Source organism: Gopherus flavomarginatus, chromosome 11, assembly GCF_025201925.1.
Source record: "Gopherus flavomarginatus isolate rGopFla2 chromosome 11, rGopFla2.mat.asm, whole genome shotgun sequence".
Taxonomy (NCBI): domain Eukaryota; kingdom Metazoa; phylum Chordata; order Testudines; family Testudinidae; genus Gopherus; species Gopherus flavomarginatus.
In genome coordinates, this window is record NC_066627.1 from 31942172 (window position 1) to 31956097 (window position 13926).

Genomic DNA, 13926 nt, shown 5'->3' on the forward strand with positions numbered 1-13926 from the left:
AGTGGAAAGGGCACCCAATTGGGAACCAGCAGACCTGGCTTCTAACCCCATCCCTGCTGACACTCCCTATGTGACCTTGGGCAAATCACTTAACTGACCCGTGCCTCAGTTTCTCCATCTGACACACGAGGATCACAATACTTAAAGCAAGTTGAGATCCATAAATGCTACCTCTTGTTAAACCACCTTCTTTTGCTTAGCTTTCCACTGCTGCTGCTCATGTCTGGAGCTGTCTGCTACCACCTGTGCTGCATGGCCAAAGGTATTTAGGCACCTGGCTCCCATTGCTTTCAGTGGGAGCTAGGCACCTAAATACCACTGAGGATCTGCATCTATCTGCTTATGTCTCTCTCATGTGGGGGCCCGCACTGCTCTCATTGAAAACAAGAGGGGCTTTGCCATTAGCTTATAGGAAGTAGGATAATCAAACCCTTTCGCACTTTCACACAGGTACCAGGTCAGGGTCTTTCGCACTTTCGCATAGGTACACTTTTGCACAGGGACCAGGTCTCTGTCAGAGCACTGCAGATGTTAATAGTGCCATAGTGATACAATATTAATCATTAGAATTCTTTATTGGGGGCTCTATAAAAGGCCCAAGCTGCCGTTAATAGAAAACTTCGGTTGCTGTATAGACGGGGGTGCTGGAACAATTTTTGTAGTGGGGGTGCTGAGAGCCATTTTTAACTAAGCTGTAGACTCTGTACATAATGGAAATCACTTCAAGCCAGGGTGTGCGGCAGCACCCCTAGTTCCAGCACCTCTATATATACATACAGTCATGAGATGGGAAGATGTTAATTAGGATAGGGCCAGCGTCTGCTCTGTGATGTGCTGGTGCATCTCCCAGGGACTGTGCTGGAAGGTGCACGTATCTGCTGTGGGCAGAATTTTAGTCCGATTTGCGCAGCGTACATGAAGATGATGAACGGACAGAGACAGAAAGAGATGAAAGATCACCACCTTGTGGTGAGACCCGGGTTATAGCCCCAGAGTGTCAGAACTCAGGCAGGGCTGGACAAATATCGCTGGGTTTCCGTCACATAGGTTTTATTGACAAGTCACTTAGCGGGTTTGAGTTCATGTGGTTTCTCCACCCTTGAACTGCACTTTGGGTTCATTCAAATGCAGCAGCACTCAGATACCATGCCGATGGGTCCAGAAATGAACAGACTGTTAAATTCAACTCTAATCTTAGGCGTTTCATTCAGGACTCTATATGGCATAGATCATAAAATCCTAGTACCTAGCTCTTATATAGCACCTTTCATCAGGAGATGTCCAAGCGCTTTACAAAAAAGGTCAGATTCCTAACTCCCTTTTTACAGATGGAGATACTGAGGCACAAAGAGATGCAATGATTTGCCCAAGGTCACCCAGCAGGCCAGTGACCAAACAGGGAATAGAAACCAGGTTTCCCAAGTCCCAGTCCAGTGCTCTATCCACTAGGAAATACTGCCTCCCTTTATACAAAATTCTGTCTTTTACTAACTAAACCTTAAAACAAATAACTTAAAGAAGCCCAACTTATAATGCTTATAAAAAACAAAATCCCAAGAAGTTTTTTTTGCTATTAAAAAAATAACAAAATAAAATCAAATTATACATTAATTTGTATAGTACAATTATAAAATGTTGCTCCTACATTAAGGGCGAGAGCTTCCAGAAAACTCAGCACTCACAGGGCTGGATTTTTCAAACAGGTGAGCTCCCAGCACCTCCCATTATGGCCCAACAGCCTAGATTCTCCATAGAGCTCAGCACCCCATCCTCTGGAAAATCTGCCCACTAATTGAGGTGCCTACATGGGAACTGGCTTTTTCGGAAAGTCTAGCCCTAAGCATATCACCGCAAGGACATTGCAAAATCCTTCTTCCGATGAGGCACCGCACCTGCCTGCAAATTAATGAAACAGGAAGAAGTCTTCCTACAAACGAGTGACATCTGGCAGGTCTGACAAATGCCTGGACCTGCCCGACTATGTGAAAATGGGCGGGGCTGAAGTGACCCACAGCTGCAGCCATTCATGTTTGCTGTCAGCTGTCTGGTTCAATGAGGTCCTGTCTCTGCTTCTCCTAAAGCTCTGATAGGCTTAAAATGAAGCAGATTAGTACTGACCTGACCCTGTTTAGGCTCCGCCCTGGCTCAGGTAGGAGGGAAGCAGGAAGTTTCAGGTAAAGAGGTGGAGCTAAGAGAAGCAGAAAGAAAATGTTCCTATGTAGGCAGCAGCCAGCTAGCATTTTAAGAGTGTGTCTGTTTCAAAGTCCAGGAGCAGCCCACTGAAGCGAAGCAGCTGTCAAGGTATGGTTGGGGCTAAGGAAGTGATCAAACAAAGCTGTATGTTTGGGTAATGCTGCCCTGTTCATCTCGGGTGTAAAAAGAAAAGATTTCTAGTGTGTAAATATCTTGGGCTGGGGTAACTGGTGAGGAAGAAGGAATCTTGCTGTGGAATGGGGTATACAGAATAGCTTGGGGAGAAGCAACTTTCATAAGGCAATAGCACTTGTGCAAAGCATTAATCCCCCGTGTCGTCAATTTCACTGATAGTCAAGGAAAATGATAATTTATGTTTTTTCCCCTACCTCCCTCTTCCAGTTCCCCCTCTAACTGTTGGGCAGTTACGGAGCTAAAGGTGTGCTAAACTGGGGGCATTCTAGCAAAGTACTGGTAGAAGCTGAATTATCTTGGGAGATCCTTCTAGCTATAAAGCTGAGCTCTTAAATGTAGGGTGACCAGACAGCAAATGTGAAAAATTGGGATGGGGTGGGAGGTAATAGGAGCCGATATAAGAAAAAGACCCCAAAATTGGGACTGTCCCTATAAAATCAGGACATCTGGTCACACTACTTAAATTGCTGTGGCAGAAGTGCTGTGTGACCCCGTCTTGTGGGCTTTGGAAAGGGGTAACTTAGTTGCAACCCATATCCTGGTTGCTGAGGAGCTGTCAAGCTGTTGCCTTTAGTTTTTAAGGATGGGGTTACAAATCGGTCAGGTTTTAGGCCCCCAGACTCTGACTCCTCCTCCTCATCTCTCTCTCTCTCTCTGCTGAGTTTGCCTTGGCATTATTTGGGTGGACTTGATAAGGGGGGGGGAGGGGGAGAGAAGAGAGAGAGGTTTGTTTCTTTGCTTGTTTGTTTTTTAAACACACACCCCTTTCCAGAAACAATTGACTTCTGCCCACTGTGATAGGACTCCGATGTTTGGGGCTGGCCTGAGGATTTTGAGAGGCTAGAGAGAGTAGGACTTTTTGTTACTCCCAACAGACTTGGTGAATTCAGCATGAAGCCTCTGGAGAAGGTGGCGTGGGGAGGGCTAAGGTTGAAACACACTCGCTTCCCATTGCCTCTGAATGTGGGGCTCACAGAAGTCTCTAAGCAGCATGTGGCATTGTTTGCTATATGAAGAGATCGTCCTGACCCCAAGTCTGAACTTTACCTCTCTGATGGGCAGCACCAAACCCCTGGTTTTCAGTGATCAAATCTGGGGGTTTGAAATGTGACTCCTGAGTCAGTGGTGGTCAGAACCATTGTGCTTCAGGGAGAGGCTCCAGGCAGCTGTGAATTCCCATCTGGGGCTGCGCTGAGGTACTCTGGGCTGTGGGGGAAGCCAGGGTAGGAGTGCCTGGCTTAGGATCAGTGAAAGTAGGGGGCAGGTGCTTTCTGCTTCAACTTGCGGTTATTTTTCTGTTTGTACTTGGACTTTCCCTCTCCCACACACTCCTTTTATTTGTCAGCGTAGCTTGTCTGAAACCCCCAGTTAAGCCCTTCACTGCTGAATTACTGTGGGTTGCAGCTACAGCTCTTGTGGGGAGGGGGAGTAAAAGGGTTGATGATATTGGCCTCAAAGTGCTTTCTGACCCCAGCTATGCCTATAGAGTGGATTTTCTGTGATGCTGTAGGAAATGGCTTGGTTTTTTTGCAGGTCCCATTAGAGACTGGTAATCCACTGAATGCTACCTAGAATCCCTCCATGCCTCTCTACACCCTCCCTGAGGGATCCACTGGATTCGGCTAGTACCTCTGCTGCTGATTCCTAAATTTGCTTTTCCGGTTCCAATCTCCTTCTGGAGCAGAGTTGGCTGGGGGATGGGGCAAGGAAAAGGTGTGGCTTTGAAAGGGAGGTAACTAGTCTATGCCACACATTGTTTTCTCCCCTTCCACCATCCACAGAGGTTAAGAGTCTGCTATGGCTGCCAGTTAGTAAACATACTCCTCAGGCTAATGAGTTGGCCGGTGAGGTCCAAAGTTCATTCTCCAGTGATAGCCATTGGCCGTTGTTTTAGCTCTGCTGAGACACATTCTGCCCCTTGGTTATGCTCCTTCATCTCAAGTGGTTTCACTTCCTTATCTTCCTTCCAAATCTTCTCACTGCAAATGCTGTGTCCTCTGCCACTAAAGTCTGCAGCCTCTGACCTCCTGACTCGTCCCCTCCATGCAGCCAGGCCCTCATTAGATCACGTAGACTGTGTAGAGTAGACTGTTGGTCCTTCGTCAGTTGAGACTGAACCAATCACACCACGTCTTCCAATCTTCTCTTGCTCTGGCCATCCTTCGCCATGCTTGTCCATATCTCCTTGTTAGGAAATCACCCCACTCCTTTGGAGGCCATCCTGTGGCCGTTTCTGTTCTCTCAGATGCCACTTGGATATAGCTGCCTTTTGGTGACCTGGTACCTGAGATTCTTTGCAGCCTCTCATCGTTTGAATGCCTCACTGCCTCCGGAGTGGGGATCAAGGAATGTGCCAAGAACTGAAACTTGGTTTTCCATGTTGTTTTAGCCATTGTTTTTAGCCACTCCCTGGCTGGGCTGTCAGTGGCACGTTTACCTCCTCAAAACAACATAGCTAGCTTATAGCCTCAGAAAGAGGGATTATAGACCCCTCCATGGAGGAAGCAACCCCCTCATGGGGCTGACAGTCCAACACCTTGATAGCCTGGTTAGACCTGCTGGAGAAGGCACTCCCCTGCCATTGCTGTCGAACAGCCAGGGTCACTGCTGTGCCACGTTGAGGCGTTGCGGTAGGATTTGCAGCACTTGTATTAGATTGCACTTGTTCAAAATAAAATTGTTTTACAGGAGTAGGTGGAGGCCCTGACTGAGATTGGAATCCCATTATTCCAGGTGCTGCACATCCATAGCGTGAGACAGTCCCTGCCCAGAAGAGTGCCCAATCTAAATAGACAAGAGATTCAGTGTGAGAGGGGAACCAGAAAGATGAAGTGACTTGTGAGAAGTCACACAGCAGCTTATTGGCAGAGCAGGGAATAGAACCCAAGTCTCCTGAAACATTTCACCCTGCTCCACTCAGACCAGTGGTTCTCAACCTGTGGCCCAATCAGCACACAGCTGTGGCCCATATGACATTTTCAGGACTGTGACTAGGGTGGGGCAGGAAGGGCACCTGCCCCAGACACAGAGCCAGTGTGGGGAGGGCATGCAAAAATGGGGCTGTGCAGGATCAGGCCCCCCATCAGCACCTTCTCTCTGGCAGGATTTTGCCCGGTAGCATCGGCAGGAGACTAGGGTACTCAGTGTGGTCCTCCAACCCACAGGACAAGTGACCATGGTTGGAGCAGGCTTCCTGGCACTAGGATCGCAGTGGCAGAGGGGCTGCAATGCTGAGCAAAGTGCAGCCGAGGTAGGAGAGCAGTGGGCACAAGGAGGGGGTCCAGCTGGTGCATGGGGAACAGACTCTAGGTGAGGGGACTAGTGGCTGGGGAGAGTCCCCGGATGGGATCTAGATACTAGTGCATAGTCCCTGGATAGGAAAGCTGAGGGTTGGGTGCAGGGGAGGGCAGTCCTGGGCTCGGGGGACACCCTGCACCAAGCAGGGCTCCCCATCTTTGCAGGCAGGATTCGCAGATGCTTTCACATCTGTGCCGCTGCTGGCAGCGCAGCTGGGCTGAGTGTCTGGAGAGTACAATATGCTATGCTATGCCACCCTTATTGTAAGTAAATTCATTTCAGCAGTTAAATGTTCTGATGTATTTTGCTAATTTAAAATGATCTTGGTAGACATTTGCTGGTGTTGAAATGAAAGGTACTAAATCAATTTGACTTGTATTGCTGTCATATAACACACACTAAATTTTACACTGTGTGTGCGTGTGTGCGTGTAAAAGGAGAGAGCTGCATATGCAGTCTACAATAGTAAATTGGTTGAGAACTACTATTTCACACAAACAGTTTATTCACCAGAAAAATCAGATTGGATCTAACAAAACTACTGAATTCAGATGGGATTTGGCAAATGGTTTTTATTTATTTGCCAAAGCTAACTTATTTTGAGACTTTCAACACAATGTTTCAAAGTTTTAGCTAGATTTGGTTTAAAGTTTTTAAAAACTAAAAAACAAAAAAGGAACAAAACCCCACCAAAGAGTTCATTTCAGTTAATTGAAATATTTTATTTGTCCAAAAACAACTTTTTTTAAGACTTCTTTTTTTTTTTTTTCTGCCAGTGAACTTAAAAACCACTCAGCTCTGGAGTCTCAGCCTGTGCACCGTCCATTAGCCCACATTGCAGATCTGGTAGCTACTTTTGAGTATTTCCAAAATTCATTCTTCCCGTAGCTTGATTCCACTCCAAGCTCATGTTATGCCCTACTTTGAATGCTGCAATCACCTCCATCATATCTGTTCACTGAATCTCATACCTCTCCTCACCTTCATGCAGCTCCCAGATTCTGTCCTCACTTAACTCTCTTGCCTATGCTCTACCCACACTTCTGTTTTTCAATCAGTCTGTGTCTGTCTGGGTGCTGTAAAGAAGAAAACTGCTGAGTAAGTGCTGTCTTCTCTCCTGACCCTTCCCCTCCCACCGTCACCCATGCCTTATTTAGCCCCAGCTTTTTACACTACTCTTATGCCTGCGACAACTTCACAATGGGACGTATTTAGAATGTGCTTTAGATAGGCCACCAACATGACTTCCACGTCAAGAGATAACATGAACACTGCCTCGAAAGAGAGGCCGACCTAGAGCTTGTTAAGTTTATTGAGGGGATGGTATAATGGGATCAATTAATTGCCAAAATTAGGTGATCTTTGATTATTAGCAGGTAAACATGCCCAGTGGTCTGTAATGGGATGTTAGCTGGGGTCGGATCTGAGTTACTACAGAGAATTCTTTCCTGGGTGCTGGCTAGTGAGCCTTGCCCACATGCTCAGGGTTTAACTGATCACCATATTTGGTGTCGGGAAGGAATTTTCCTCCAGGGAAGATTGGCTGAGACACGGGAGGTTTTTCACCTTCTTCTGCAGCGTGGGGCACGGGTCACTTGCTGGAGGATTCTCTGCACCTTGAGGTCTTTAAACCACGATTTGAGGACTTCAATAACTCAGACATAGGTTAGGGCTTTGTTACAGGAGTGGGTGGGAGAGATTCTGTGGCCTGCATTGTGCAGGAGGTCAGACTAGATGATCATAATGGTCCCTTCTGACCTTAAGTCTATGAGAGAAACGTTGTGTAGAAAGAGAGGAAGAGACTGAATCTGTCAACGTGATGCTGGAAGGACGAATAGACTAGCACAAGACCAAAATAAATGGTGAAAACTGGTGGATGCCCTGTGTACCTGAGGAGGCAGGATGATAAGAAGTATGTAGGTACTTCAGTTCCTTCAAAAGCCAGGGGACAATCCATGTAGTTAAGGCCCTATCAAATTCAGAGTCCATTTTGGTCAATTTCATGGCCGTGGGCATTTAAGAATTGTAAACTTCATGATTTCAGCTATTTAAATCTGAAACTTCACAGAGTTGTAATTGTAAGGGTCCTGACCCAAAAACGGATGTGTGAGGGTGGAGGAGGCAGGGGTTGGAAGGTTATTGTAGGGGGTGTTGCAGTACTGCTACCTTCTGCTCGAGAGCAGAGCCGTCACCAGCAACAGCACAGAAGTAAGGGTGACATGGTATGGTATTGCCTCCCTTACTTCTGCACTGCTACTGGTGGGGTGCCTGGCTAACAGCCACTGCTCTTGAGCCGCCAGCTCTGAAGGCAGCACAGAAGTAAGGATGGTAATCCACAACCCCCTAAAATAACCTTGCGACCCATGTCCCCAAAACTCTTTTGGTTCAGGACTCCCAATTTGAGAAATGCTGGTTTCACCTGTGAAAGCTGTTTAGTCTAGGGTAAAAGCACACAAAAGACCAGATTACACAGTCTGTGGTGAGTCTTTCATGGCCGGAAATTTTGGTAGAGCCCTACATATAGTCAACAACTTATTGTACCTAATGTAAACTAGAGCTGTGCAGTGTGGTCTTTGTTTTTTGTTTTAATATTTTCTGCAGAGTCTCTTTTCCGCCACCCCCTGCCCCCCATTTAAGAGAGGGAAAGAATGCGGGTTTGAAAATGCTCTCACTTTGCCTCAGGGAAATTGTAGTTTGGGTTAAGCTCCCATTTTCCTTACTAGGCAAAGCTTCCTGGTTGAACTACATCTCCCATGATGCAACGTGGTCAACCCTCTTGGGAGATGTAGTCTAGCTGGGAATCCCAGCCCATGGAGGGGAATAGGATGTGAGGCTACAAAACTACAGCTGCTCTGAGGCACCTTGGCTGCAAGTTTTCTGTGGAAAGCAGACACTTGTGGACAAACTCAGGTTAGTTGAAAACCCTGTTGATGAAAAGCTTTCAGCCTTCCTAATGAAGAACTCATGCCACTCTGATTGTATTGAACTAGACTGTGTCCAGTTTATGCCCTTGGGCTGACAGCCATCTAGAGCATGGACACTGGACAAGACTTGTTGGGAGCCCAACCTGAGACCCCTTAATGGAACCTGATTTCCAGAGGGTAGGTGTTCTTTCTGAACACTGGGTCTTCAAAGCCATTTCAAGCTGGGCAGCCAAATCAATAGATGCTTTGGAAAATCCTGGCTCTCTTAGTACTTGTATACTATCAGAGTGCCTTGCAGTCTTTAATGTGTCTGTTCTGGCAATGCCCCACGGTAAATGGGCAACCACATGGTGACAAGAAATTGTGAGGCTGTTGCAGGTGTATGGGTGTGTGAGAGACAGGTGGTGCTGTGTTAAGTGTGGGTGCAGGAGACAGAAACACCCATCTGAGTCTGTACCTAGGGCCCTGGTGGGATTGTACAGTGTACTCCTGCAGCTCCTCCTGCCGCCAAGGCTATGCTGCGGGTGCTGCAGTTGCACCTCCTGATTACTAGGTAGCCTTACCCTTTGTGTCTAGCCCAGGAACTTCCCCAGGAGCTGAAAAATCACAATCTGGATCCTCACACAACAATAAATATCAAAATGCAGCTCCCCTCAAAAGCCAACAGTGGAAGGTGGCGCTCCCCCCTCTCTGTGCCTTTTGTAATTTCACAAAGTGGGGTGGGGAGGGAAATTCTCCCCTTGGCTTCCCAGCACTCTGCCCCAAGCTGCTGCTTGGGCTGGATACTGCATATAGATGGACTAGGGCACCGATGTTATGTGCTGGTGCTGGGCCCAGTGACTGCTTGCAGGCACTTCCTGCCTCCTGCAGGAGCACTAAGGAAGTAGTGGGGGTAGTTCATGGTGGTCCCTCTGGAGGGGGCAGAGGTTCATATTGCTTCTGTCTACAGCTTGGGGGAGCAGGATGAGCCCTTAGAGCACAAGCTGGGGAGTAAGGGCGGGTGACTGGCTGCCTTCCTTGTCACAGAAAAGACTGAGCTATCTGAGCGACCCAGGCTCTGTGGGATGCTCCCTTTGTATCTTCCCCTGGCTCTCTGGTCAGCCTGGGGGGGACAGATCAGGTAGGAATTGGGTCCTGGGATTGACAAAGCGTCCCCTCATCCCCACCCCCCATTACCAAGGCTTGCTGGGTCCCAAAGGCTGAAGTACACTGTCTTGTTATAAATGAGCTATGCGTGCTGTGGGGCTGTGGTAGTGCGCTGTGGGGTTCTGGCAGAGATCTCCTGCCCAGCCCCTGGCCTGCTCTTGAGCGCTAGTTGCGCTTCCTTTGGAAAGGAAGGAGTGACACGATCACCCTCCAGAGTGAAGCTCCCCCTGCCCTCAGCCCCATAGCAAATGCCCTGGAAGCCTGTGACTGGTTTTGGAGGAACATGAATATGGTGGGTGGACTGTGTGATGTTGCCCCCTAGTGGTGGAGCACAGATGACCAGATCGCTGCTGGCTAAGGATTAAGGCAGGGGTTCTCAAACTGGGGATTGGGACCCCTCAGGAGGTCATGTGGTTATTACATGGGGGTTGGGAGCTGTCAGCCTCCACCCCAAACCCAGCTTTGCAGACAGCATTTATAATGTTAAATTAAAAACACTTTTTAAATATATTTATGGGGGGCGGGGGTCGCACTCAGAGGCTTGCTATGTGAAAGGTCACCAGTACAAAAGTTTGAGAACCACTGGACTAGGGATTAGTTTAGTTGACCAAGAAGGGGGAGTTGGGGCTCGTCCTGTCTCTCCAGGGCTGTGTGATGAGACTGAGCCAGTGATTGAGGAGCTGCAGTGAGCTGGCATCTGGCCCTCTAGGATATGGCAGAGATGTGGAGCAGTAGCCAAGGGGGCACAGTACAAGATTTCTAGACTCAAGGCGTTGAAAGGCCCTGTAAGCATCCTTGCCATAGTGCCTTGTTAATCCTAGGCTGGAGCCTGCTTGGATGAGTTTCTGCTCAGCAGTGCCCTTAAACATGTGTCCTCTGGAGCTCTGATTAAGTTGCCTCACCACTGTACCACCCTGGGCCTGCCAGGTACTCCATGAGTGGAAAGTGGGTTAAACTGAAGTGGTCACATTTCTTCCTTGGCTGCCTCCTTCCTCTGCTACCTCCTTCCCATGACCAAGTAAACATAAAACCCTATTAGTGTCTCGCAGTCTGAGTCCGGGGTGTGCTCAGGCCCAGTGCACTCCTGTATAGTGTGCTGTGCTGTACTGTACTCACCCAGGGAAAATCCAGCTCTGTGCCCCTTGTATGAGCTGTCCTGGGAGCCAAGGAGGCTGGCTGGGTGTGAAGCAGAGGACACAGAGGGAAGTTCGGGTGTCTCCTGCCCAGTGGCTGGGGGATTGGTGGCACTGCTGCCAATTAAACAGCACTGGAGAAAACTGGGCTCAGCAGGCTGGTGCAGCGAGGGGATGGCCCATGACCCTCTTCCGAGCACAGCACAGAGCAGACAGGCACTGAAGCTTCTGGACACAGCCAGGACATTTGCTCTGGGTTGCACAGCAGCAAAACAAACCCTTAGGATTTTGTTACCGTTTTGGGGTGGGGAGTGCAGGGGGACATGGGGCTGGGATTGTGGGGTTTGATGTGGATGTCCCTGCCAGACCAATTTGAGTGATGTCTGGCAGCCAGAGCTATATGACTCTGTGTGAAGCATACCAGGAAGGTCGTGCCTGTTTTGGGGAAGAGGCAGCATCTGATGGTGTTCAGCTGTCCCCTTCCATCTAGGTAAGGAATCCTCTTTCCCCACAGCATCTGCTCTCAAGGTCTCTGCTGGAAGTCCCACCATCCACTGAGGCTGTGTTGCATTGGCTGGCTTGCTGGGCAAATGGGAGGTGGCTTTAAATCCCTCATCTGCAGGATTTGTGAGCTATCTCCTGGCTCTGCCTCCTGTCATGCAAATGCCCAAAGTTGGGGAAGGGGGGGCCCTGGGATGAGGGTGGCATGCAGAGATGGGATGCAGGGCCTGTATGGCAGCAGGAAGAAACCAGCTGAAATCTTGACCTCTCCTCTAGAGTCTGGGTTCAGGCTGCTTCGGGCTGATACAGAGTAACCCAAAGTCTATTCTCGCTTGGAGCTAATCAGGCTGTGAGTACTGTGGCCTTGGCACACTGGCCCTCCTTCCTCGCTAGGAGGGTAAGTGGGATTTGAACGTGGGGGGGCTTGTGTAGCGCAGGAGCACTTGCCGCTAAGCTACCATGTTGGCTTTCAGGCTCAAGACCGGAACTGTTTGACCATCCTGCCTGGGCCAGCAGACCTAAGATTATATGCCTGTGTTTTCAAGAGGTAGAGTGGCCTAGTAGCTAGAGCAGAGGGCTAGCAGCCAGGGCTCCTGGGTTCCATTCTGGGGTCTGCCACTCGCTCAGCTTAACAAAGACAATGCTTAATCTCTCCCTGCCTCAATGCTTGTTTTCACCCAGCATTGCCAGCTGGGCTCTGCCATCTTATACCAACTGCTTTCCTCTAACTATTACAGGGGCTTGGTGAGTAATCCTGGAAACAGTCTCCCACCCACCTCAGTCTCAACCTGTTAGTTTCCCAACAGCTGAGGACTGCAGGGGAGGGAAGGGCTGTGAACACTGACGGGACAGGGGAGACACACTACAAGGTCTTAGTTCCAGAAACTGTATCTATCAGGAGAGATTCCTGTCCCCATCTTATTGTTACCAGAAGAGGTTAACAGAGATGTTGTGGCCTCCACTGCTAGCCCTCTTAACACAGTCCATGAACAGTGGCCATAGCCTTGGTCTCTGGTCCATGGCTACATCTACACAGAGAACTGAGCTGGTGAGACAACACGGGTACTAGCATCAGCCCTGCAGTGTGTTCCCACTAGTCAGGGTAAAAGGCAACTTTGCTTGCACTATCTCTACTTGGAGGCTGTCTTATGCCTATTCAGTCTCATTGCCCCAGGGTACCTATCCCATAGGCCCTGGCACAGCTTCCTGAAGTGGTGGCTCCTGGGAGACTTTGTAAGGCCTTCTGGGAACCCAGGGAAGTTCTGGAAGAAATCAGACTCCTGTAACTCCCTGGGTACTGGGTGTCCTCTACTACTACTACTCAAAATGGAGGCCAGGCTGAACGGCCAGCTCTCATGCCTTGCTCAGCAAGAGGTTTCTGTTGGGATTCCATGTGCTAGCCAGGAGAAGATGATGTTACTACTTCCTGTGAACTGCTCTGTGGGGGCTGCGTATGGTATGCCATGGAATCTCAGCATGCCAGCACTTCACACTTGTATCATCGCAAAGTCCCAGCGCTTGATACAAAACCACAGTGCGTACCGTGCAAATTGCAAGGCTCTGTGACATCCTCAGCATCTTGGCATCCTGCTGTGTGTGGCAAAGAGAGGATTAACCTCCTTTTGGGAATGATCAGCTGGAGTATGTGAACTAGACACACACAGATTATGGGCCATGCAGGGTTTCCTTCCAAATGTCCATGCTAATGAAAACCCAAAGCTGCGTGATTGGGGTGCATTAATGCCTAATGAAAGTGGCCTTCCAAAGCTGTCTGAGTCCTCTGCCAACCTGCAACTAAATAGTCCTTAACTGCTCATTACTTACAGCACAGTCTATTCCACTTAATCAGAATGACTGCTTCCCTGGGATATACCCCTGGGAGCCACATGATGGTGAATGGCAATGGCTTTTGCTTAATTGGGAAAGTATTAACAATTTCTGCTCTACTGGAGATTAATCTCCACACCTGTACATAGTGGCTGTGAAATGGTTCCAAATAAGAGTGGTTGGGATTTGGTCATTAATGAGTGTAAAGTGCAAATACTTCTGTTGTTCATTATAGTGTTACTCTTGATGTCTTCTGCCTCTCTTCCATGGCCTCTTCTTCCAATTTGGACAGCTATATACATGTTGCAGAAGGCTATCTGCCAGGGTGTCCCAATAAGAAGATCAGACGGTACAAAGTGACTGCTGATGACTTCATTATGGGATTAAAGTCCTCTGGGATGGCAAATGCCAATCCATGTGTCATAACATTTTTTCCCAGATCTGGACCATAGCGTCCAAAATATGGGTGTTAGCATGAAAACCTCTAAGCTTAGTTACCAGCTTGGACCTGATAACACTGCCACCAGCCAGGGATTTATACAGTGCCTAGCTCACTATGGTTTTCCCAAAACCTTCCCTGGGGGACCCCCAGACTCAGATTCCTTGAGTCTCACAACAAAGGGGAATAAACCATTTCCCTTCCCCCTCCTCCCCTCCAGGTGTTCCCTCCCTGGGTTCCTGGAGAGAGATACAGAAGCAAGCTCCATGAA

At 48.7% G+C, this 13926-nt stretch overlaps 1 protein-coding gene across 8 annotated transcripts in view; it reads left to right on the plus strand.

Annotated features, from left to right (window-relative positions):
• Nucleotides 1-13926, plus strand: part of LPIN3 (lipin 3) — a 50318-nt gene that overhangs the window by 11546 nt on the left and 24846 nt on the right. For 3 of the 8 annotated variants that reach the window (XM_050917285.1, XM_050917287.1, XM_050917286.1), the window contains exon 1: nucleotides 2049-2149. The exons of 1 other annotated variant lie outside the window; for it this stretch is intronic. In XM_050917285.1, the coding sequence (XP_050773242.1) occupies nucleotides 2098-2149 (52 nt within the window). In that variant the 5' untranslated portion in view covers nucleotides 2049-2097. Of the gene's footprint in view, nucleotides 1-2048; nucleotides 2150-2189; nucleotides 2302-8517; nucleotides 8596-11658; nucleotides 11787-13926 lie in introns of those variants that run through there. 4 more of the 8 variants (XM_050917289.1, XM_050917292.1, XM_050917294.1 and 1 more) reach the window with 4 other exon arrangements.